The sequence below is a fragment of the Balaenoptera ricei genome, chromosome 17, assembly GCF_028023285.1.
Source record: "Balaenoptera ricei isolate mBalRic1 chromosome 17, mBalRic1.hap2, whole genome shotgun sequence".
Taxonomy (NCBI): domain Eukaryota; kingdom Metazoa; phylum Chordata; class Mammalia; order Artiodactyla; family Balaenopteridae; genus Balaenoptera; species Balaenoptera ricei.
The window spans coordinates 34048825-34074243 of record NC_082655.1 but is presented as its reverse complement, the minus strand read 5'-3'; the positions used below and the strand labels follow the sequence as shown (position 1 = coordinate 34074243).

The following is a 25419-nucleotide window of genomic DNA, read 5'->3' as shown; positions in this document are numbered from 1 at the left end:
GAATAGATAAGAGATTTATGAATCATTCAGATGTATGATAATGGTCACTTAAGTATGTTTATGTACAGTACTGATTCAGATTAAACTTTATGGGTTCTCTGACACCTTCCTTTCAGATGTTCAGTATTGATTCTCTACCCAGAAAAATTGCCTGTATTCTTGTACCACATGATTTTATGTACAGTTTCAGGGAGTCCACAGGTGTTAAAGCCCATCCATGAATTCACTGAATTAAGAGCTCCTTTTGTGTTTCAAAGTCCTTGAGCTTGAGAGAAAAATGTAAAAGTCTTACCTGAAACTATAATGAGGCAGTAGACAAAGACCTATTAATTGTTTGACAACATTTCTATGACCTGGCTAGGATGAAAAGTATGGTTTAAATCATCTGGACAGACTTCCTTGGCTCCCACTGGCTTTATTTGTACGTTGTGCTCTATGGTTAAATGTAAATGAATAGCCTATCAAGGATTTTAACTCAAGTCATCATATAATTTAATGAAAATGAGTAGTCAGATAATATAAAGTGGTGCTCTTACTATGACTGAGCCTTGTTTTCTTTTGATCCTTATCAAGGATTTAGTCGTCTTCTTCCTGATACTATTATAGTTGAGGAAAGAGGCTCAGAGAGGTGAAGTAGTTTTACCCCAGTGCTACACAGCTGATGATGGTAGAGCTGAGTTGAAATTAGTTCTTCAAATGTTAAATCTACTGCTTTGTGTTTTCTCCCTAAGTTGTTAGTAGTTTTAATCATCTTTTTGAAAAATCAGCTTGTGTAACATTTATAAATAAATTCAAACATAATTTTAATTTTATTGCAAAAATATTTTGTGGAAGAGTAGTGGTGTTGTGAACAGCAAAACTCTATGTGATGTAGTTCCTTTGGAAATTAATCCTTGAAACTTGTGTTTTAAAGCCTTTTAATTAGTCATCTCTGTAACCAGTGGCCTAGATTCCATTTACATGGTTTAAGAAGTGATATAGTAACAATAATTAAAATACATGTAGACTAAAACATTATCTTTAATAGAAAAGATTATATGAAAATTACCATAGTTATTAAAAATGAAGTAGGTTTTTTTTAATGACCTTTAAAGCCATGCTTTTAAAATAATAGAGTATTTTTACATCAGGAACTAGTGGTGTTTTGGTTTTTAAAGTTTAAGCACAGCTACTTTGATTGTATTAGTAGAGGCAGGTTTAGGAAAATTTTCCCTTTTTCTCTTTTTCTCTTTAAAGGGAGTGACTCAGATTGACAATGACCTGAAATCTCGAGCATCCGCATACAACAACCTGAAAGGGAATCTTCAGAATTTGGAACGAAAGAATGCGTAAGCATGTCAAGTATATGTAAATAATTAAAAATTGGGAGGGACTTCCCTGGAGGTCCAGTAGTTAAGACTCTGTGCTTCCACTGCAGGGGGTGCAGGTTCAATCCTGGTCAGGGAACTAAGATTCCGCGTGCCTCATGGCACAGCCAAAAAAAAAAAGAATTGGGGAAGCACTCTAGCATACACTGAATGAACTATTGTTAGGGGTTGGTAAGTTCCACTTTGTGCTGTTTCTATAATCAAAATGGTGTTTTTTTCACTTCATGGAGAAAAGCTCACTAATTCAGGCTAGTCAAAACAAATGTGAGGCTGATTTATTATACTCGTTTCATACATAATACTTGTGAGTTGGGTCCTGGTTTATCCCTTTATCCATCTGGTTTTTCACTGAAAATGAGCTAAAGTTAATTGTTTTAAATCAAATGATAGTTTAATTACATAGCAATCATCTGCTGCTTAAAAGAATTCTATAGAAGAATCCTTTTGTAATGTAATACTCATTCTTTAATTTTTCTGTTTTCCAAGTTTTGATTTTTTACATATTAGGTTTTCTTAAAATAGACCACTCTTGTTTTGGTTAATATCACTGTAGTATGACTACTACAAGTGTAGCTTTAAGCACTTAACTCTTCCAGTTATGCATTCATATCCCAGAAAGAAAGTTGGTTGGATACTGTCAGTGGTGCAAACAGGGCAAGTCATTTTCACTGTGAAATGTACTAGGAGACCAAATGAAGACTGTGTTAAAAGAGTTGATTATTGGGTTAACTAACCAAAATTGATACCCAGGGAGAGGGAGGATAATCAAAGGTTGTGCTTAGATGATACGATTTCATAATTATGATGAGGTAGACTGTAATTGATACCTAATGAATAACACTTTCTCAGTTAAGATACTATATATGTAATCAAGAGAAGAGCTGAGTTATAATAATTAAAGCAAACACAAAGGGAGACACTAGAGGCAAATTCTGATAAAATGTTTACATTTCTTTGGGTTTGGATGTGGGAAATATTCAGCTAAATTTTGACTTCTTATAAAATAAAATGTTAACTCAGGCTAATCCCTCTCTTGAGATGTATATATAGTATATGTGACTATAATTAGCCTGCTATTTCTTTACTTGTGTTCTGGAAGCACATAATTATCCAGCCTAATGATTTTTTTCTTATTCCTCAGAGGAAGTTTGCTAACTAGAAGTCTAGCAGAAATTGTGAAGAAGGATGACTTTGTTCTTGACTCAGAGTATCTCGTCACATTACTGGTCGTGGTTCCCAAGTATGTCTTTTTATTACAGAAGGTTTTTACCTGTTAAAATACAAGAAAAATATTAGTGTCTGATATTGTAATTTGAAGTTTTCCATAAACCCAAGTGTAAAGGGAGTATCACCTTGTCATTTATTCTGTCAACCAACATGTACTCATATGGCACATACAGTAGAATTTAGTTCATAACCTGGTAATAGAGCTGTCAATTATAAATTGATATTCCAAATCAAAATTTGCTTAGTAGAGTTGGCCCATTAAAAAATTAGATAATGCTAAATTATTGGATTTAAAAAAAATATTGTTCTTAGATTTTTCAAAACAGGGAGCTATTTGTTTTTCCGAAAAATATTTGATGATTGGTTAGGATGAATTAAGCCCTCTAAGAAGCAAAGGATGGATTAGATCAAAGCTTGGCATATTTTTTCTGCAAAAGGCCAGATAGTAAGTATTTTACCCTTTGCAAGGCATATGGTCTCTGATACAACTACTCAGTTCTGCCACTTCAACTTTGTGGTTGTAGCTGAAAGCAGTCACACACAGTGTGTACATGAATTGACGTGGCTGTGTGTCAGTAGAACTTTATTTACAAAGACAGGTGTACAGGTTATGGGCATAGTTTGCTGGGTTAGACCATCCTTTGAAATCTCCTGTAGGTTAGGCCTTCTGTTTTAATTAATATTTGGTAATCTTGGTAAAATGAAACCTTTGGAAGATGAGAACTGTGTGTGTGTGTGTGAGAGAGAGAGGGAGAGGGAGAGAAGGAAAGAGACACTGTTAATGGTTTCCCTTCTGACTTACACTAAAATCTCACTATCAGGGAATCTTCGGGGGATCCAAACTGGGATGGGAGATTTGGGGACTCTTCAGAGCGTTATTCATGAAATCTTTCTTTGCTGTGCTCTCCATTTTTGTCTGGTTAGGACACTGGGAATATTAGAAAATGATGCCTCCTGGAAAGGGGTGGGAAAGGACCTCCATTGAATTTCAGTGGCTACAGTATTACCTGACTTCTGCTTTTCCCCCTTACTGCAGAATACTAGAACACTGATTATTTCTAAAAAATTTCTGTGTCTTTGTGTTTTTATACTATGCAGGAAAATAACCTTTGCCCAGATAAAAGATTTGTCTCATGCAACCTTTATTTAAAATTTGTGTTTAAGACCAGAAGTTTTCATAGTTTTCTGTGCACTGTACTTGAAACCTCGGATAGGACCTAGGATACATTGTATAATGGATTATTCACTATCCTGGCTATAGATACTACAATTCTTTATTTTGTACTGCATATATAATCATCTCTTGCCACACCCACAAAAGCCAGTGGTCTCTAGAGAAGGTTGTTGCACAGTTATCTGTGGCAGCTTGGTTTACTGTCACTTTGTTTACTCAGCACTTCCTGGTACTCTGTGCTTTTGGTAAATGTGGTTTTACCCAGCTCTTCATAATGGCCACTGAATAGAAATGTTAGTGATTCCAGCATGGCTTCTCTCTCTCCCTCTTTCTTTCCTTTTTTTCTTTTTTTAGTGAGGTAATAATGTATATCAACCCTGAAGTTGGAAAGTAATTTAGAATCTGTATTTTGCTTTGCTGCCTTTCCAAACTTAGTTCTAGAATGTGCCTCTTTTGCAATAGTTACTGGATGTAAGAGATGGTGAGCTGTATTTCCTGCTTTACCACTCAGTGTATTTGAAATTCATTCTCTGTAGAAAACTTGATTTTTTTATTGTTGTTGTTAAATAGATTTGAGGTATACCTATTATAGTTGGATTTCCTATTTGTCTCATAATTTTTTCTCTTTCTGGGCTCGGCAGGAAGGTAGGACTTGTTTTTCTCTTCCAGTAACTTAATTGTACCTTTTCTGCAGGTTAAACCACAATGACTGGATTAAGCAGTATGAAACACTAGCTGAAATGGTGGTTCCAAGGTCTAGCAAGTAAGTAGTAGTCTTTGTAAAGCCTGTTTCTTTCGTAGAATTCCTTTGGTAGTTTGGATGTTGGAATAGGAGATATCTTTATCTTTCCTTTGTGGTAAATTTTACAGTTTTGGAGCCATCATTTTCACCTTAAAAATAAGTGAGTTATATTAACTCTAGCTACTGTAGACCTGGAAGGGCCTTTGTACAGTCTGATCAACCCACTCATGTTTATAGATGTAGAAGTTTGAGGCCACAGAGGTGACGTGGTTTGCCCAGAGTCACACATCTCATTAGTGACAGAGCTGTAACTAGAACCCAGATCTCTGGTGTGGTACTTTTTCTGCTGTGCTATCCTCTCAAAATTCTTCCTTCAATATTTATTGTATACCTACTGTGTGTCTATATTTCCTCATTTATCTTGCAAAGGAAGTGTACCAAAATGACTACTAGGGTACTCTGTTGATCTGCAAATGTTTACCATCACTTTCCAGTAAGCATAGATTCTACTGAATCTGTACTTTCCTTTAAAAAAACACCCAAAACTTTTATTAAGCAATTTTAAACTTATGGATTAATATTCACTGTCTAATTTGATATGTGCAGCAATTCCATGAAGTAGTTTTGGCAGTTATACTTTTTCTCATAGATGAAGAAATAAAAATGCAGAAGAGTTAAGTCATTGCCTAAAGCATATATGGCTGTATAAGTGTGCAGTGGCAAAGTTAGGACTAAAACTCAGGTCTTTTAACTCCAAGTCCTGCACTCTTGACACTACATAGCATGTCATTTTTTCCTGCATTCTGCCATTCTACACAAGATACTCTTCAAGAAAATATTAAGTACAGTGTATATGCACCCCCAAAGAATTGTTTTGTATATACATATATATCCCTCAGCGTGTATATATATATATATACCCTCAGCATGGTGAAAGAAAGGTCTAGGAGGTAGTAAAGAAGTGGTGTTAGTAAGGCCAGGCCCATGAAATATTTTCTTTTCCAGTTTCATTGTGTCATATGGGAGGTAGCTTAGTATAATGGAAAGAGTCCTGGACCCAGGGATCTGAGTTCTATTGCTGGTTCTGCTACCAACTTGCTATGTGACCTGCGGTAAGTCTTTTAACTTCTCTGGGCCTCATTTTCTTTGTAAAATGAGCATCGCACCTTCCCTGTACACATTATGAGGTTCTTTTAAGGCTTGATAAGATATATAAAATAGAAGGTAATATGATTATTGTAGTTTCACAAATGTTGATTTTTTGAGAATGAAACCACAAACCTGTGCTCATTGTGAATTTTTTTCCCATTTGGGGGGAATACTTTCCATTCACACTGGCCCTTCACATGGTAAACTGAAGATTGAGGTGTGTCTTAATGCTGGTTTTCCTCCGAAGCTGTTTATCCTGACAGATGACGCCTTCTTAGACCTTTGTGCTCTGGAGACCGTAAAAGTCACAGAGGTTGTCTTTACGTTTGGGGGCAGGGAGAGGAGGAGAGTAAGGACCCAGTGCGCACACAGTGTCCTCCCACCCTGTGGTGTGTGAGCCTAGTCCAGGGGAGTGGCGTGTAGGCCCAGGTTTATTCGGAAAGAAGGGCTTTAGAAATATTGCTTCAGACTTACATCTTTTGAAAAATCACTTTAGTAGTTAAAAGGAAAAAAATTTCAGATGCCAACAGTTGAGTATAGGCAATACCTGTCCTCTGCATGACCCCTGAGCGCTCACTGACCACCTGAGAGTCCCCAGCCCTTCCTCACTCAGTGAAAACATCTGTTCACCTATTTATCAGTCTAAAGACTTTTGGAATCATTGACTTCAAAAGTTATTTAAATTTAGTCATTGAGAATAATGCAGTAGCTCAGCCAGCACCTGAAGAGGATGCTTAGTTCACGTGGGGCAGACAGGTTTTAGTGGGTTAGTCTGGAATTTTGTACTTCTGTTTAGGAAAGATCTCTATGACTTGATGTTGGATTTTTCACTTATCATAATAACTAACATTTTTGAGTGATTACTATGTGCTGGTCATTGTTCTAAGTGCTTTATTTTAAAGTGAATTATAAGTAGTAATACTGTCACTTGTTGCTTTTTGGCACAATACCTGAGTGGTTACTCTTGGAAGCAGTGAAGATGAAAGTGGACTTTTGAGGAAGAAGAATAGATTGAAAACAACCATCTTTAAACCTGAAAGAAATAATTTCACCTAAAAAACACACAAAATCTAACTATTTGCAAAATATTCTACATAAATCTTGAAAGATTGGACCATGTGAAATATTGCCATCATTGAGTGGTTAAGTGCAGGGATGTGTATAAATGCCAAGTCAGAGTTAAAGGCCAAAGAAGCTGAGAGGCTGAGCTGCTGTTCGGCTTCTTTCTGTTGGAAAAACTGTTCAGAAAGAGGTGATTTTCACTTGTACTTTCAGAATTACCACTTAGCTTTTTGTCTGCCTACTTTTGCTTGTTAAGATAATCTGGTTGGGTTACGTCACTGGTTGACTTCGGCCTTTTCTCTGTTGTTGGAAAAACAGCACCACAAACTCATTGGTGCTTCACAGACGCTTTTGTTCAGGGAGCTGGAGTTCCAGATGAACCAGAGGATCCTAGCAAGGAAGGCCTAGAAAAAAACGACACTAGCCATTGTTCAAAGAAAAGTTTCTTTTGTGTTTTGGAGCAGGGGTTGCAAAGATAACTTTTATGAAGAAAAGCAGGAAAGATGCCTTGGCAATGAAGTGGGTAGGTTGACTGGGGAGCAGAGCAGATGGCAGGACTGAGTCTTAGGAGAGAGGTAAGAAGTCAGAAGCAGCAGGAAGAGCTAGTAAGCTCCAGAAGCACTGCCACTCGCATGGGAGACTGAAAATGCCGTGAGGCAGCCGGAAAGCATTGACTTTCAGTTTCCTCTCGGCCTGGTTGCGGGTGTGAGGAGGTAGCATTACTGTTTCTACACAGCAGTAGAACTAAACGAAGAGAGTGAGTTTGGAGACCCAGCCTGCAGCTCACAGACTGTCATCTCCACTTGATTTCTGTAGCTGTTCCCTTGGTCTCACCCTCAACCTCTAGAGAGGCTTTACGTCTGGAATCTTAAACTGTAACCCAGCTCTTGAACCTGAGCCTTCTTTCCATCTTTTTCACTGTCATGGAACCTGCTGTTTGACATTGGCCACATCTCTGTTCCCCACCCCTTTGTTTGCATGGACCTTCAAAACAGCAAAGTACTAAAGTTAAAAAGATCAATTAAGGTTAAGATAAGTTTAAAAGATGAATATGATAGTGGTGGAATATTGTTAGGATCTGAGATAGCCTGTCAAGTTGGATTTGGCTTTGTTGTGTTTTTTTTAACAAATTTATTTATTTATTTATTTATTTTTGGCTGCGTTGGGTCTTCGTTGCTGCGTGTGGGCTTTCTCTAGTTGCAGCGAACGGGGGCTACTCTTCGTTGCGGTGCGTGGGCTTCTCTTGTTGCGGAACACGGGCTCTAGGCGCGCAGGCTCAGTAGTTGTGGCACACAGGCTTAGTTGCTCCGCGGCATGTGGGATCTTCCCGGACCAGGGATCGAACCCATGTCCCCTGCATTGGCAGGTTGATTCTTAACCACTGGGCCACCAGAGAAGTCTCTTGGCTTTGTTTTGATCCCAATCAGTTTGCACATTACTGAGTCAATTCTGGCAAACCTGAGGATCATTAAAGGTTTTTTATCGAGTTCTGTCCACTTTGTAGCTACCTTGCTTTAGATCTGATGGGCACTGGGAACAAGAACGCAGGATAATAGTTTTGAGAGGGCACAAGTTAAAAGGGGTGGGCCAGGACTCATGGGTCAGGGCTGGACTGGAGAGAGGAAGAGAGAATTCAGTCACCAGAAGAGAAGAGGGTGTTTAGCAAGGAAGTAATGAGAGTCTGGAAACCAGCCAGGTGCTGGACAATTTTTCCTCGGCTGGCCTAGTGCTGATACAGATTGAAAAGCATGATTCTTGAGTTTGGATGCTTTACTTGATTTAATGTTTAATTTTGTTGGTTATGAAGAAATGCACTAGGGGGCTGTTAAGGCACCGTAAATGAAAACATCATAAACACTGAGTGTCTTCAGTGTTGAGGCAGTACAGATGAAAAGCACTGAAGTGGTTTGGGAAGGGCTGCCATACCCTCCTCTTCCTCCCCCTGTTTCTGAATTCTGCCCACAATATGAACGTGAGCAATAAATATAAAGCTTTAAATGGACTTGGTCTTTCTTTCTCTAGTGTTCTCTCAGAGGACCAAGACAGTTACCTGTGTAATGTCACCTTGTTTAGGAAGGCAGTTGATGACTTCAGACACAAAGCCAGGGAAAACAAGTAAGATTATTATTTTTTATTTTTTGATTTGTTAGATCACCTATACATGGTGTGGACAATTTTGGTTTTTTCCCCCCCCAATTTAGATTCATCGTTCGTGACTTCCAGTATAATGAAGAGGAGATGAAAGCAGACAAAGAAGAAATGAACAGGCTTTCTACTGACAAGAAAAAGCAATTTGTATGCGTTTTTTAATACTTAGTATTATCAGTGTTAAGCAGAAGAAAAAGTGGTACTGCTTTTCTTTAATTTAAAAGAAAACAAAACTTTTCTGATTTTGCTTTTAAGACATTTGATTCTAGCTTTTTTTCCTACTAAATAATCAAAATAAGTTTTCTCTAAGCAAACTGAGATCTGTGAATCCTTATCTTAAAATATATTATCTTAAAATTAATCCCCCTAAGTCCATATCAGAAATTAATTTTAAATGCAGTGTTTTGATTAATACCCATATAGTGAGGGGTTATTTTAGTTAAGTAGTAGTTCTCTCTCTTCAGTAAGAAATTTCATTTTTTGAGGCAGATTTTTTTAATGCTGCATGCAGTGTTTTATTGGAGGAATTTGTATTTAAACCATTGGTGAGTTAGTATGTTCTAGGCACAATGGAGAACAGGGATGGAATTGTGAGTGAAAGATGGTGTTGACTTTCTTGCCATCTCAAGTGCAGGATTATTGTGAAGACTGAAGCTTGTATGGAAGGGGAAACATGATGAGTGAAAATGTATTTCTCTTGTAATGCAAGAGGAAATAAAAGCAAATTCCATTTAAAATTATTTCCAAGTACTTTATAAGCCATTGCATCTCAGTTGGGAGAAAACTAACCCTAACCAAGTAATGTCGAATAAAACCAACTTGTTAGGGAGGTCCGGATCCCTTTTAAAGAACAGATAATTTTAACCAAAGACTTTCACCTCGTTGTATTATCCTTTTTGCGTAAATTGATTGTTACATCCAAATGAGCCTAATAATGTTACCTAAATAACTATTAGCTGAACTGATCATGTGTGTCCTTTAAGTATGGAGAGGTGGTAATAAGTTATTTGTAATTTGTTTCTTTAAAGAAGTGTTTTTATTTAGAAGTACTGAATAACTAAATTCAGAAAGAATTTATACTACATAATAGAACCATTAAAAATTTAGAACATGATGAACAGCTTTTAGGGATCTAGATCAACCCCCTGATTTTACAGATGAGAAAACTAACACCTAGGGATATTAAATGACTTACTACATAGCTATTTTTCGTTATTTCTGAGAAGTTGTGTGTAATTGAATTCTATTTTAAATGTATAAAATGTTTAAGAGTATTGGATAGTAAATTTAGATTTTTATATTTTGGTTTTCAAACCTGTAGAAGGACACTTCTGTATTCTGTGTCACTTTAAATGACTTTCATTAAAACATAGGCCTTTTTGGGATTTCCCTGGTGCTCCAGTGGTTAGGACTCTGCACTTCCACTGCAAGGGGCGTGGGTTTGATCCCTGGTCGGGGAACTAAGATCCCACAAGCCACTTGGTGTGGCCAAAAAAAAATATATATATATATATACCTTTTTCTGTGTAGTGAATAGATTCAATGGATTTTTGTATCTACTTAGGTTACAGAGTAGTGGCTTAATCTTTTCATCTAATTTAAGGTAAAGTATCCAAGATAATGAGAATAATGAAACATTTTTAAAGTGAATTATAATGTGATTTAATGCTCTTAAAGATTCTTACTGGATAGTTGCTCCTTTAAAAATACTTGATTTATCTAATTTCTAACTGCCATTTTCAGGACCAAATTTGTGGTGATTTTTTTTTTTTTTTCTTTCTTTCTCTAGGGACCACTTGTACGGTGGCTGAAAGTGAATTTCAGTGAGGCGTTTATTGCATGGATTCATGTAAAAGCGTTGAGGGTTTTTGTTGAGTCTGTTTTGAGGTAAAGGAAGTTAATTGAGAAACTTCAACTAAAGAATTTATAGATCCCTTTACATTGGACCTCTTTATTAAAACACACAGTCTACTAATAGGAAATTGATTTGGAGAAACCAAAGGGCCAATCGTGAGGGAGAGATTGTCAGTGTCATACTGCTTATTACATGCACGTTGGTCTTGTCCCTTAATACCGGGTTTGAAGAAAGAGATCACGCTGCTGTGCTCTCTGATTCTTTTCTTATTATGTACTTAAGTTAAATGTAGATTATGAAATATTAGCCAGTGTTTGTTTAAAAAAAGATCGTTCAAATATTTTACATGTAGTTTGGTACGCAGTATACCTAACGATGCCTTATTTGAAGTCCTCATTTCAATTAACCTAAAATATTTTTTTATTTTGAGGTACTTAAAATCTCAGTCATCTTGTGATCCTCTGTACATGTTGCTCATATTAGAAATATTTCAAAATGCTTATCTGCAGTCATGCTCACTATTTGTAAATTTCTTTGAATTTTCATAGTAGATGTGGGTAGTAATCTCATGTTGTTTATTATCATGAAAGCCCTCCATGTTCTTGGGTTCCGAATCCATGGATTCAGTCAACCGTGGATTGAAAATATTCGAAAAAGAAACTCCAGAAAGTTCCAAAAGGCAAAACTTGAATTTACTGAGCCCTAGCAACGATTTACATAGCATTTGCATTTTACTTACAACTAATTACATAGCATTTACATTGTATTATAAGTAATCTAAAGATGATTTTAAAGTATACTGAAGGATATGTGTAGGTTATATGCAAATACTACACCATTTTATATAAGGGACTTGAGCATCCGTGGATTTTGGTATCCACAGGGGTCCTGGAGCCAATTCCCTGCAGATACCTAGAGACACTGTACTAAGTTTACATATTACCACTGTCTGCTGAGGGTATTCATAGATTACCTTAAAAATTGAAGAGTAATTAAAAGTAATTCCTAGTAGACAGTTGGCTCTCATCCTAAAGAAAGATTTCTAATGGACATTGAGGACCAGGGAAGGTTTGAGTTTCTGCGTATATTAGCTGAACTTGTAAACATGGTCATTAAAGTGAGGTACCCTTTCCCCATTAACTGTGATTAAAGAAGAGTATGAGAGTATTTGCTTTAAAAAGAAAATCTCTGCATATGTTTGCTTGTGTTACATCCTGTATTTCTGCTTATTTATAAGGTATGGCTTGCCAGTGAACTTCCAAGCAATGCTCCTTCAGCCCAATAAGAAAACAATGAAGAAACTAAGAGAAGTATTATATGAATTGTATAAACATCTAGATAGCAGTGCAGCAGCTATTATTGATGTAAGTATTTATTAGACAGCCTGGTAGAAGAGGAACTGGATGAATTTCAGAAAACATTATTGGAAGCAGATAAGATGTTATTTAACCTTTTGAAAGTTGCTTTAAGAGTCTCAATTTGTTAGTAATTAATTTACCTGATAGCTTAGCAAATAATTTACCTTGTTTACCCCATTTTACTAGTTGCTTCTTGGTATTTCTAAAAGCCAGTTATCTTGCTGTAGATCCGATGTTTATAGCTGCAGAAATACACACACAACCAGTGATACTAGTTATTTACAAAAGTTATAAATTGCAGAGAGCAAGAAAATAAGTAGTTATTGTAACTTTATTTGGTAGAAGTAGTGGAGTCAATAGATGAGCATTTTAAAGGGAACTATCATTTCTCTAAAATGGTATGTGTTTATGTGTTCTTTTTAAACAGAAAGATACAAACAGTATGTGTGTTTTTCGTTGTTGCTGTTGTTTAAAATTGTAATAGGCTTTTATGTTTTTGATTTCAAATATCTTGCTGATTTTTTTCCTCTTTAGTTTAGGATGGCAGTATTTCACATGTGCATTAGTTAGAACCCATGAAAAAAATCAGGGTTTTTTGATAGAAGAAAATGCAGGAAATGACTCTACATTTTGTAGAGTTGATAATATGTGAAGTCTAACTGTTTGATACATAATTTCCTACCAGTAAATTCTTATAACATGCATATGTAATAAGTGGTTTCTGTAAAAATCACACTTGGTTTATTTTTATCCAGCATTTTATAAGCCATGTGTCTCCTAAACTCAATACACCAAGCCTGAGATTAAAGAAGTAATTTTATACAGTATGCATAAGAAAGGATGGTGGGGTGACGGTTAAACACACACAGGCTTTGAGGGCAGAGAGTGCTTCAATCTGGCTTTACTACTCACTCTGTTTCCTAGGGCAAGTCAGCCTTTATTTATTTATTTATTTTTAAAGATTAATTTATTATTTATTTATTTTTTAAAATTTATTTTTGGCCGCATCAGGTCTTAGTTGTGGCATGCGGGATCTTCTTTGAGGCATGCAGGATCTTTCGTTGCGGCGCGTGGATTTTCTCTTCTCTAGTTGTGGCGCGAAGGCTCCAGGGCCCGTGAGCTCAGTAGTTGTGACACGCGGGCTTAGTTGCTCCGTGGCATGTGGATCTTAGTTCCCTGACCAAGGATTGAACCCGCATCCTCTGCATTGTAATGTGGATTCTTTACCACTGGACCACCAGGGAGGTCTCAAGTCAGCCTTTCAGAGATTGTTTTCTCATTTGCAAAATGGAGTTAGCAATGCCAAACTCAGATTAAATTAGCAAAAATGTATAAACTTAGCCCAGAGTAGATGTTCATTAAGAAGGTACAGGCATACCTTGTTTTGCTGTGCTTCACTTTATTGAACTTTGCAGATACTGCACTTTTCAATTTACAAATTGAAGGTTTGTGGCAACCCTGCGTTGTCAGATGATGGTTTGCATTTTTTAGCAATAAAGTATTTTTGAATTAAGGTGTATGTACATTGTTTTTCAAGACATAATGCTGTTGCACACTTAATAGACTGTAGTATAGTGTAAACATAACTTTTATATGCACTGGGAAACCACTCGCTTTACTGTGGTGGCCTGGAACAGAACCTGCAGTATCTCCAAGGTATGCCTACGAATGGTAATACTTTTTTTCTTGTTTAATTTCTTTAAGTACTTAGTTGAATAATCATCTGATTTTTCAATAGGCTCCTATGGATATTCCAGGCTTAAACCTGAGTCAACAGGAGTATTACCCCTATGTGTACTACAAGATCGATTGCAACTTGCTGGAATTCAAGTAAAATGAGCCCCCCAGATAGCCCTGCCCTCGTGTCGGTGTCGGTGTTTGCTAACAGACATAGATTGTAGTTTGGCTGTACTTTTAACTCTCTCTTACCCCTTGCTTGCTTCTCACCCCCTTTCCTAGTCGTGTTCTCTCGTAGTGGTCCATTTGTCAACATTTTGTTTTTAAAAGGAAACTATATGTCTTGTTTCTTTTTATTGATCAGGTCTGTAAATGTGTGCTAAAAATAAAATCAGAGTTTATTTATAAACAGAATAGTTTATTTAAAAAGAAGGTCTTACTTCATCGATATTGTGGTATGCATTAATTCCATTTGTTACTGTTGTGACAGAAGCCTTGTGTACAAGGGAATGGTGTAAACAGTTATACCATTTTGTTCACTGTATTTAGTAGACCTAATTGTTTAATAGTTATTGAATCATGATGTAAAGAAATGTGACAATATTCAGGTATGTGCTTTCTGAATGTTTCAAATTACAATCTGTGAGCACTATTGACACCCACAGGAGAGAATAAAATTACCTGTGCAAAGGTGGATTGTGGTGTGTGTAACTTCCAAAGATTACGGTTCAAGTTTGAAGATTATTTTTGAACACGTGATGGGTATTTACATTTGGACACTAGACTTTCAGGTCTCTCAATTAGGAGGTAGGGCCAATTTTTGAATAAAGTGTAGTAGAACTCTGCAGTTTTAGTCATTTGTTTTGTCTAAGTATTTTACATGTTTCCTTTTTAAGACTTAATTTTGCCTTCATCTTGACATTGATGTCATTTCTGATGTAGTCTGAAAAGAGACATTGCTAACCTTACAAATCTCTGAAATGAGACTTAGGTTAGCATCCTGAGTGAGCTTTTAAAAGAGGATTTTGTGGCAGTGCTCCCCTTCCTGTGCCCTCACAGGCTTGTAAATGGGAGAAATAAATTTACATTTTAAGGGCATTTCTAAACTACCGTATTCCATCTAGAAAATTAGCCTCTCAAATCCGTTTTATTTCAAAATTGTATACTGTTATGTCAAAAGTAATTGTTAACTTCAAACAAATCCCGACTTCTATGAAGTAAAACATGAGAGACGAGCCCTCTTACCCCCTAAGTTTCTTCTTCGCAAGGAAGTTACATAGTTTTTCAGGCCTTTTCCTGTATCTCTACAACATATATATCCACACACAGTTTATTTTTAAATAAAAATAGGATCATCTCGCACATATTCTGTCACTTGCTTTTTTTGCTTACTGGTATAGCCAGGGTATCTTGTCAATGTGTCTAGAGCTACCTCATTCTTTTAACTGGCTACAGTGGTTTTCTATCATGTATTTGTGTCACAGTGTAGCTAACTGGATGGATATTCACCTTGTTTTTGGTTTTGCTCTTACAGGCACTGATGCGGTAAACATCCTTGTATACATGTCTTTGTGTATTCGTAGTAGTATTTCTGTAAGAAAGATCCTGGAAGTAGGGTTGGTAGGTCATAGGGTATATATATTTAAAGTTTTGACATAACTGCCAAGTTATCGTCAGAATTCTCAGTTCAAGACATGATTGGAATGCAGTTTTATTTTCAGTTTTTCTTTGGATAAGAGGAAGCTGAAAAATTTTGGTTTTGATGTCAACAAATTCTGGTTCTGTCTTCTTTTGCAAGTGTTCTTTGAGTCTTAGTGTTTGTAAAACGGGTATAATCTCTATCATGGGGGGATGTGTTTTGATGATTAAAAGATTGTTAGGCCCACACGATGACTTGAAGGCTCTTCTTAGACTTTAGTATTATTGTGATAGGAGTAGGTGGGGATTGTGTCAGGTTTAAAATTCCAGCATATGTTTGGAACTATGGGACTTTGATTATCATTTCTCCCTGGGACGCAGAGCAGCTGTGTGAGTAGCTCTGCAGCCAGACCCCAGCTCTGCTACCAGTTAGCCCTGTGGTCTCAGCGCTCGCGCCCTCCTTGGTAGAATGGGGTAGCTAGAGTGCCCACCTCCTAGTCTGTCGGGTTGAGTATCCAGCGGCCCATCCAGTGCTTGGAGTGGTGCACGAGGAGAGCTTGATTCATGGGCGGACAGTCCTAGAGGAGGGCCAGTAGCTCCTTTTCCACCTGTGTTTAACCTGGGAATTTCAAGGCGTGAGTCACTGTGGAGTCTGAAGGTTAGAAAGAAGTAGTGATGTGTGTGTGGGGGTGGGGGGGGTGGGGTAAGGAATACAGTCTGTGTCTGTAGCGCAACGTTAAAGCAGTTTGAGAGTCTCTGAGCTGCAGTCCATGTTGATGGCAACTATCATTTCTGGGAGGGCCTGCTCCTGTTGCTTGCCGTGCTTTGTTTGCTCCGGCGTCTGCTGGTTCTCCCCTAGGATGGAGCTCAGGTAACTCTGAGAGTCATTGAACATTTATCGAGTGTCTGACAGAGACCCTTCTCCTGGTGCTCTCACCCCCATTACCTCCTCCCTTCCCCATGGTGTTGGTGCTGGGAGGACCCGCAGTCCCCGTGGTACCAGGAGAGGCTTAGGGTCAAAGAAGTTTAAGTGATTTCTTCATTAAAACTCACAAATTTTGAGTTGGAGTCAGAATTTGAACCTAAGATTTCCGATTGCTGGGCTCTTTCCTTCCTGTCGTGCCTCCCATCTTTACTAGGCGCTGAACAAGTGAGGCAAACACGTTCCTTAACCTTAGTCCAAGACAGACAGTGATGTAGAAAAGGCATGGGGTGTGGGTCATCAGATACCGAATCGTGTCAGTGTTTGGCCCAGAACATTTTGTCAGTGAGCGGTGACGACATCCCCAGGTATTCCGTGCTAGTTTCTGTAGACTACGTTATTCGACCTGGAAGATTTCCCTGCGTGCTGGAGCTGCTCTTTTTTTTTTTTTTTTTTAATGTCTGAAACATTTATATTAACATATTTCCATACATATTTCCATACAAATACAAATATGATTTTTAGAAATTTCATGTAATGTCTGAAACATTTATATTAACATGTTTCCATACAAATAACCCAATGAAAGTTTAGTATTAGTTGTTTTGTTTGTTTTTTTATACTGCAGGTTCTTATTAGGCATCAATTTTATGCACATCAGTGTATACATGTCAATCCCAATCGCCCAATTCAGCACACCACCATCCCCACCCCACCGCAGTTTTCCCCCCTTGGTGTCCATATGTCCATTCTCTCCATCTGTGTCTCAACTTCTGCCCTGCAAACTGGCTCATCTGTACCATTTTTCTAGGTTCCGCATACATGCATTAATATACGATATTTGTTTTTCTCTTTCTGACTTACTTCACTCTGTATGACAGTCTCTAGATCCATCCACGTCTCAACAAATGACTCAATTTCGTTCCTTTTTATGGCTGAGTAATATTCCATTGTATATATGTACCACAACTTCTTTATCCATTCGTCTGTTGATGGGCATTTAGGTTGCTTCCATGACCTGGCTATTGTAAATAGTGCTGCAATGAACATTCGGGTGCATGTGTCTTTTTGAATTACGGTTTTCTCTGGGTATATGCCCAGTAGTGGGATTGCTGGGTCATATGGTAATTCTATTTTTAGTTTTTTAAGGAACCTCCATATTGTTCTCCATAGTGGTTGTATCAATTTACATTCCCACCAACAGTGCAAGAGGGTTCCCTTTTCACCAGCTGTACGGAGTGTGCTCTACCCAGAACACACAGCGCCTGTTTAAGAGCAGCTCCAATCCAATTGGATTGGAGCTGCTCTTAAACAGGCGCTGTGTGTTCTGGGTAGAGCACACTCCGTACAGCTTGTTGAATGAGCACGTATCAAGTAGTACCTTTAAAGTAATGCTCTGTATGTAACGAACACTCGGCAGATGTGAACTTTTTCTTGCTCTCACTTTAAAATTAAATAGTCCCAAGTGTTGGAAATAAAAGAAGTTGATCGAGATATGAGCTTATTCTCCTTCATTCTTGGCTGCCTCTTTAAAAAAAAAAAAAAAAAAAGACGAAATTAAGGTAACATGCACAAGGTTAAAAACCATATACACAAATATTATGAAGCAGCTTATAATGAAAACCTTGCTGACCTTTAGAAAAAAAATGTGGTTATTGTTTCCTGTTAACATCAGTAAGAGATGGTTTGTCCTAGAAAGTCTGTAATAGTATTATGTTCTAGAGGAAACGTGTTGAAAACTTTGCTAATTTAGTTCTTGTCTCTAAATTGAAGTTCACCCATTTCTGTAATATAAACTTATTTATGGTCTTTATTTTTCTAGCATAAATAGCTTTAGATTAATATATGAATGTAGTTCTAGCTTTTTTTTTAAAGTAATATGACACATCAGAACTATTTTATTTACTGGCGGATTATCCTTATAATATTCTTAGATCCGAGCCCAGTGACTTGTGAGAGAAAAAGGAAACAGAATAAAACCATGGAAGTGATTAGCAGTAGAGAATACCCCCTGGGATTGTTTAGCTAGAGAAGAAAATGAAACTGAGGAGAAACAGGACAACACGCTTCATACCAAGAATGGTCAAAATAATGGAAGAAGAAAAAAGTTTACAAGTCCTGTTTGTGTTTGCTTGAAGCAAAAGGCAGTCATCAAACACAAACAGGACATTTCCTGACAGTTGCTCATTATTGAAATTGAGTATATCCACAGTAGTTCTTTACTTGCAGAATTTAAGAAAAATGCAAATTCATTGCTAAACTGTATAGAGCTGTGCTTTACATTCTCGAGTACATCTGAGGAATACTCTATAAGGACAAACACCCAGGAGGCTCAGATGCTAGTGTCAGCCAATTGCAATCTGAGACTGCCTTTTAAAGATCCTTCTTCCTACCTCCCGCCCCCATATGGGGTTGTTGACTTAGAATTTGTGAGCGTCTTATTCAGGTCTTATTCAGATAGTGATTTTTCTCTATTTCACACGGACCACACTTAATAGGATCATCATGGATAAGTCACTTTTTCCTACCCTGTCACCCAAAGAAGCATCCTACATCATTGATCAGTAGAACCAGAAAGTTCTGCCTTGGCTGGAACTGACCAATGTAGGTGTCCTTTACCCCTGCAAGGCCACAAAGTATCAAGTTGAAATTTGCAAAAACCATCTAAAATGATCAAAGTCACATTTTTATCTTTTAATTGAAAACCCACTTTGGGTGTGATTTATCACTGCCTATAAAGTGTAAAAGCACAACCATAACACGGAGTTTTTTTTTTCTTCAGGTTTTTATTATCTGTTTTATGCATATTAGTGTATACATGTCAATCCCAATCTCCCAGTTCATCCCACCACCCCCCCCCCTCCCCCCGCTTTCCCCCCTTGGTGTCCATACGTTTGTTCTCTACATCTGTGTCTCTATTTCTGCCTTGCAAACGGATTAATCTGTACCGTTTTTCTAGATTCCACATATATGCGTTAATATATGGTATTTGTTTTTCTGTTTCTGACTTACTTCACTCTATAACAGTCTCTAGGTCTATCCACGTCTCTACAAATGACCCAATTTTGTTCCTTTTTATGGCTGAGTAATATTCCATTGTATATATGGACCACATCTTCTTTATCCGTTCATCTGTCGATGGGCATTTAGGTTGCTTCCATGACCTGGCTATTGTAAATAGTGCTGCAGTGAACATTGGGGTGCATGTGTCTTTTGGAATTATGATTTTCTCAGGGTATATGCCCAGTAGTGGGATTGCTGGGTCATATGGTAATTCTATTTTTAGTTTTTTAAAGAACCTCCATACTGTTCTCCATAGTGGCTGTATCAGTTTACCTTCCCACCAACAGTGCAGGAGGGGTCCCTTTTCTTCACACCCTCTCCAGCATTTATTGTTTGTAGATTTTCTGATGATGGCCATTCTGACTGGTGTGAGGTGATACCTCACTGTAGTTTTGATTTTCATTTCTCTAATAATTGGTGATGTTGAGCAGCTTTTCATGTGCCTCTTGGCCATCTGTATGTCTTCTTTGGAGAAATGTCTATTTAGGTCTTCTGCCCATTTTTTGATTGGGTTGTTTCTTTTTTTGATATTGAGCTGCATGAGCTGTTTATATATTTTGGCGATTAATCCTTTGTCCAACACAGAGTTTTAAAGAATGGTTTGTATGAGGAAACAACAGAAAAAGGATATTAATATAAAAGTGGAAAATAAGTTGGATGCGGCAAAGATTATTGTTGATGTTAGACCAAAAGAGGAATAAACTGTATGTACAACACTGCCTTGAACTTGAAAGTAGGGATTTTTAAAACTAGAGGATAAACAGAAACTCCAGAATGTCAAATCCAAAGAGCAGTTCTCATGACACTATTTCCTAGGTGTGTGGATGACCCCTTTGGATAGTTCTGTGATAAATCATTCTTAATTATCTTTTTCACAAACACAACTTGCCAGATTTTACAGTTAACTATTGACATACATATTTGGGCTGATTCTCAGAGTAATTACAGGTCAGTACAGGTTTTAATGTGTTATTAGAAATGTAAAGTAACTTGTTTTTTAAAATAAAAATTGTGACCACACGGGTACTTTCTTTTACCACAAGAGGGCACTCTGGTGCCTTTGAAAAGCAAACAGTTTCTTCCCCTCACTCCACCCATGGTTGGTTATGAAATATACAATTTAGAGAAGCCTATTGTGATTTGTAATATTTTGTTACAAGTCTTTATTAATATAAAGTTCTCAGAAAATGTTAGATGACTCATATATTCATTTTGTGACTTAATCCAGCCTCGTGTGTGCACGTGTGTGTGTGTGTGTGTGTGTGTGTGTGTGTTTGTAGAACCCAAACACCTTTCAGGTGACTGGTGCCAGTCAGTGACAAAGTTTTCACCAAAAATAAAATGAAAAAAATAAGTATGTCTGTCTATGTGTGCATGTATAATCACTTATCTAGCAAATAATTATTGAGCACATACTATGAACCAGGCATTGTTTTAGGTGCAGGCGATATGATGCTGGGCAGTAAAAAGGCACGATGTGTGCCGTGATGGGCCTTACAGGCTAGTAATCTGGTGGCAGCCTTACTTGACAAAATGTTAACTTGGCAGCCCCTAATGAGAAAAAGTATTTTACTGATCTGTCACATCCAAAGTCTGAAAACATACTTAAGGATATCTGTCCAGAAAAGTCAACCTATAATATCAGTCAGTGGGTACAGAATAGACCCATGTTTTTTTCAGATCTGACCACATGGCTGGTCTGGCTCAGCACTGTCTGAGAGATTTTTCTATGGTGGTGGATATTCTGTATCTCTGCCACCCAGTGTAGCCTCTGCCACATGTAGCCATAGATCACTTGAAATGTGGCTGGTGTGAGTAAGGGATTGCATTTTTAATCTTACTTAACATTGATTAATGTGGATAGCTACAGGTGGCTAGTGGTTACCACACTGGACAGCGTGGGTCTGGTTGGACACATCGCAGTAATGAACTGTTCTGCCCTTGAGTTTCCAGTATGCCGCATATCCTTTGGCTCTCTTTGTTTCTTAACTGGCAGAGCCAGCCTAGCTTCTTTTCACTTTGATTGCCAGATTTAATTTCCCAGGAGAGGAAAGGATTGCTTTCTGAATCATTGTTGATGGGCCTCAGACTGCTGCACAGACAGCTTTCTCTTTGATCACAAAAGACAACTACATATACTTTGTGCCTTTATGTGCACGAGGGTAAACCAGTTGCAATATTGAAACACCACAAGCTGTTTCTGATGGGAAATATTGAATCAGCGGAATTGAAAACACAGCTGTGCGGCTCTAATGGGAATGTAATTTCTTCTGTCAGTCTGTGCTCACTTAGCGTTCATTGTGTGCAGGGCAGTCGCCGTGCCAGACCCTGCAGGGAGACTTCAAGGGGACCATCAGTACATGTATGTTGAATGACATTTTTTGTCTCTATTGACTCTTTTAGGAATTTAAGAGGTTCATAAAACAGTGAACAGTTCAGGTCTCCAGCAAGAAGTCTAGCACTTTACAGAGCAGCCTTGGAAAGAGGCAAGTTGTGTACGAACGGAAGGGCACCCTGTGCGTTGGTGGTTTTCATGAGTGATGTGTTGGCAAGGATCTTGCCTCATTCTTGAGCCCAGTGGCAGGACAACTGGCCACAGGAGGTAGGGGTGACATCCAGAGCCAAGCTCCTCCCTGCCCCAGCCTCGTGCGCACACCTCTGCTCTGTGCTCCTTGTCTCCCTCATCCTTTGCACCCAGGCACTCCAGCATTCTCGAAGTTCCTCTTCCTGCGCCTCCACTCCCAGCCCTCCCTTTCCCCAGCCTGCTTTGACAGCCTCCTAACTGGCCTTGTCCCCAGCCCTGCTCACCCTCAGTCCACCTGAGCACCGCTGCCAGAGGAATGTCCACTCACTGCTCACAGATCTGAAGAGCTCACACACCCACAGAATAATGTCCCTTTGTGCACATTGGATGTTTTCCTTCTTTTTAATTTAGCTTCTCTACATGTTTTCCAAAAGCAGAATATTGTTTAATGTTTGTTTTTTAATTTGACTGGAGTCTCTTTGATGGGGAATTTAGACCATGGGTGCTGGTAAGGAATGTTCCAGTGGTCTGCTGTCCCTGCTGGCCCCTCGGACCCAGACACACCTGCCATATTCAGATCTGTGCTCTCTTCTTGCGTGATCTTGGGGAGCCTGACATCCTGGGGTCTGAACCCATTTCTTCATCTGTAGAAGAGAGAGAATTATAACTGTAGGGTTATTGTGAGGTTTAAACCTCATGGTATGTACCAATTTCCTAGTAAGATACATGGCACAGAGGAGGGCGCATGGCAACATTGTTAACTGCTCTTTTTATTGTTAGTATTATCCCTTTTTTTTAAAAAAATAGTATTTGATGTTTGTTTCTTCTAATGTGAATTGAAATCAGTTTCCCTTTAGCTACATCTATTTATTTTTAAAGTACATTGCTCTTTTTTTAAAATTTATTTTATTTTATTTATTTATTTTTGGCTGTGTTGGGTCTTTGTTGCTGTGTACGGGCTTTCTCTAGTTGCGGTGCACAGGGGCTACTCTTCATTGCAGTGCGTGGGCTTCTCATTGTGGCTTCTCTTGTTGCGGAGCACGGGCTCCAGGTGTGCAGGCTTCAGTAGTTGTGGCACGCGGGCTCAGTAGTTGTGCCTTGCGAGCTCTAGAGCGCAGGCTCAGTAGTTGCGGTGCGTGGGCTTAGTTGCTCGGTGGCATGTGGGATCTTCCCAGACAAGGGCTCGAACCCATGTCCTCTGCATTGGCAGGCGGATTCTTAACCACTGCGCCACCAGGGAAGCCCAGTGCGTGCATTTATTGAGAACATTCTATGCTAGCAGGTATGCCAAACTGTTCACCCCAAAGCTGTCCACCCCGTCACTCTTTAAGAGTGCTCTGCAAAGAGACTTGGTGCTCTCCTGCAAAAGTCAACGAAGATCCAGGCAGAATTTAGTAATTTGTAAACTTTGACTAATTTCTCTCGCAGCTGCCCTGATTTCTTCAAAATCCTAGTCATCACGTGTTTATAAAATTAATTGGCAGTTTAAATCCTATTTGATACATAACGAACAAACCCTGCAGCCCTTTGACAATAGCCAATAGATGACAACAGGGGTCTTGTGGTGGGTGGGAGGCCCTCTGGTTTTCTTCCCATTTCCCCAGTATGTCTGTATGGCTCATTTCCACATTCATGACGGGGGAAAGTTGTCCTTTTGCTTCAGGCTGTTACGGCCTTTTGCTGGGAGACAAGAAGCTGTGATCACCGCTCATTAATTTATTAGATAAATCTATCATATAGATTGTTGCTACTCTCACTTCTCTCTTGCCTCTGCCTCTTAAGTCAGTTAAGGTATTCATTTGGCTCAGCTATTATCGAATTCCTAACATTCTTTCAGGAGCAGTACTGTAACTTTGCAGAGGTGTGACCATCGTGATATATGAATTGATTGCTTGAGAAGTGCTAGTGTTAGTTCTGGAGTGGGGCCTGTCTAATTAGGTACTCAAGTTGAAAGGAAGTGTCAGGTTTTCCACAAAGCTTTACAGATTTTAATGGGCTGCTTGCCCCTCGTGTCAGAATTTCTTTTCTGAAATAAATGATTTGGAAAGGTCTTATCTTTACACTCAGGCACACAGCTTCAGTTCCTCCTGTCTGGGAAAGTTAACTCTCCTGTTCAATCAGTCTCCCACAACTCCTCAAATCCCACATTGAAATTGTAAGGCCACAGTAACGTTTATTAGACTTCTCCTGTTTTCCTTCTTTGATGCCTTTGCTTGTCGACAAGTTCATGCCTTATTTTGTTTGGTCACAATCTTTTAACATTCTGGATCCCTTTTGACTGTTTCACCTTGGTGATTCTTCTGTTTTTTATTCTGTCTTCCTTTTTTCTCCATTTCAGTACCCCTTTCCAATGAACCTGCTTTTTTCTCCTGTAAGGACTGCAGTTTGCAAGTTGAAAGGCTTACTTGCCCAAAACTTCATGATGCTGAGCGACCATTTCAAATCCTCTCTGAAGCTGAGGTGGATGAATGGTAAAATCATGCAGCGAGGCAATGGAGTAGTTGGGATTCTCCAGAGAAACAGAACCAATAGGATACTCACATAGATACTCTATGAAGAGATTTATTATAATGAATTGACTCACACAATTATGGAGGCTGGACAGTCCCAGATCTCCAGAGCTGATGTCCTAGTTTGAGTCCAAAGGCCATAAGCTGCTGTAGAATGAGGAAGAGCTGATGTCCCAGCTCAAAGGCCATCAGGCAGGAGAATTCTCTCTTACTTGTAGGAGGTGAGCCTTTTGTGTTATTCACGCCTTCAACTGATTGGATGAGGCCCACCCACATTAGGGAGGGCAGTCTGCTTTATTCAGGTCCACCCATTTAAGTATTAATCTCACCCAAATACACCCTCAGAGAAACACTCAGAATGATGTTTGACCAACTCTCTGGGCACCCAGTGGTCCAGTCAAGATGATACATAAAATTAATCCATTATAAGCAGCTCTTCCTTTCTCAGTAACCACACAGTCCTGGGCTTGGTGTTATTTGTTGTTTGATATGTACAGAAGTTGAACCAAAATAAGGACTAGAATCTCAGTCCAGAGCTGGAACATTATTTTTAAGTTTTACAACCACTCTGGTTTCACAACCTGGTTATGTACCCTTTCCCATGTTTTGTACATGCTCTTTTTACTGGTCTCTGTCTCCCATTCTTCACAGGAATTGTTCCAAATTTTCCTATTTTTCAAGGCCCCTTCCCAACTCCTGCCCCTTTGATTTCTGCTTAAGATCTGGTCTCTTCTTTCACAGATGGGAGAAACTGAGACTCAGAGGTCAGTTGCTTTGCCTAAGGCCACACAGCCACTGAGCGGTCAAACCGGGTTTACAGTAAGCCCTACGTACACACGAGTTCCGTTCCAAGAGCATGTTCGTAAGTCCAGTTTGTTCATAAGTCCAAGAAAGTTAGCCTAGGTACCCAGCTAACACCATCGGCTGTATAGTACTGTACTGTAATAGATTTTTAATACTTTTCACACAAATATACATAAAAAACAAACACAAAAAATAGAGA

At 38.6% G+C, this 25419-nt stretch overlaps 1 protein-coding gene across 3 annotated transcripts in view; it reads left to right on the top strand.

The window, feature by feature from the left end:
* The window catches only part of ATP6V1C1 (ATPase H+ transporting V1 subunit C1), a 38050-nt gene extending 23597 nt beyond the window's left edge, over positions 1-14453 (top strand). For all 3 annotated transcript variants that reach the window (XM_059901237.1, XM_059901238.1, XM_059901239.1), the window contains 8 exons: positions 1237-1328; positions 2509-2607; positions 4463-4531; positions 8744-8836; positions 8923-9016; positions 10659-10756; positions 11962-12088; positions 13821-14453. In XM_059901237.1, the coding sequence (XP_059757220.1) occupies positions 1237-1328; positions 2509-2607; positions 4463-4531; positions 8744-8836; positions 8923-9016; positions 10659-10756; positions 11962-12088; positions 13821-13916 (768 nt within the window). In that variant the 3' untranslated portion in view covers positions 13917-14453. The remainder of the gene's footprint in view (positions 1-1236; positions 1329-2508; positions 2608-4462; positions 4532-8743; positions 8837-8922; positions 9017-10658; positions 10757-11961; positions 12089-13820) is intronic.
* The last annotated feature ends 10966 nt before the right edge of the window (positions 14454-25419 follow it).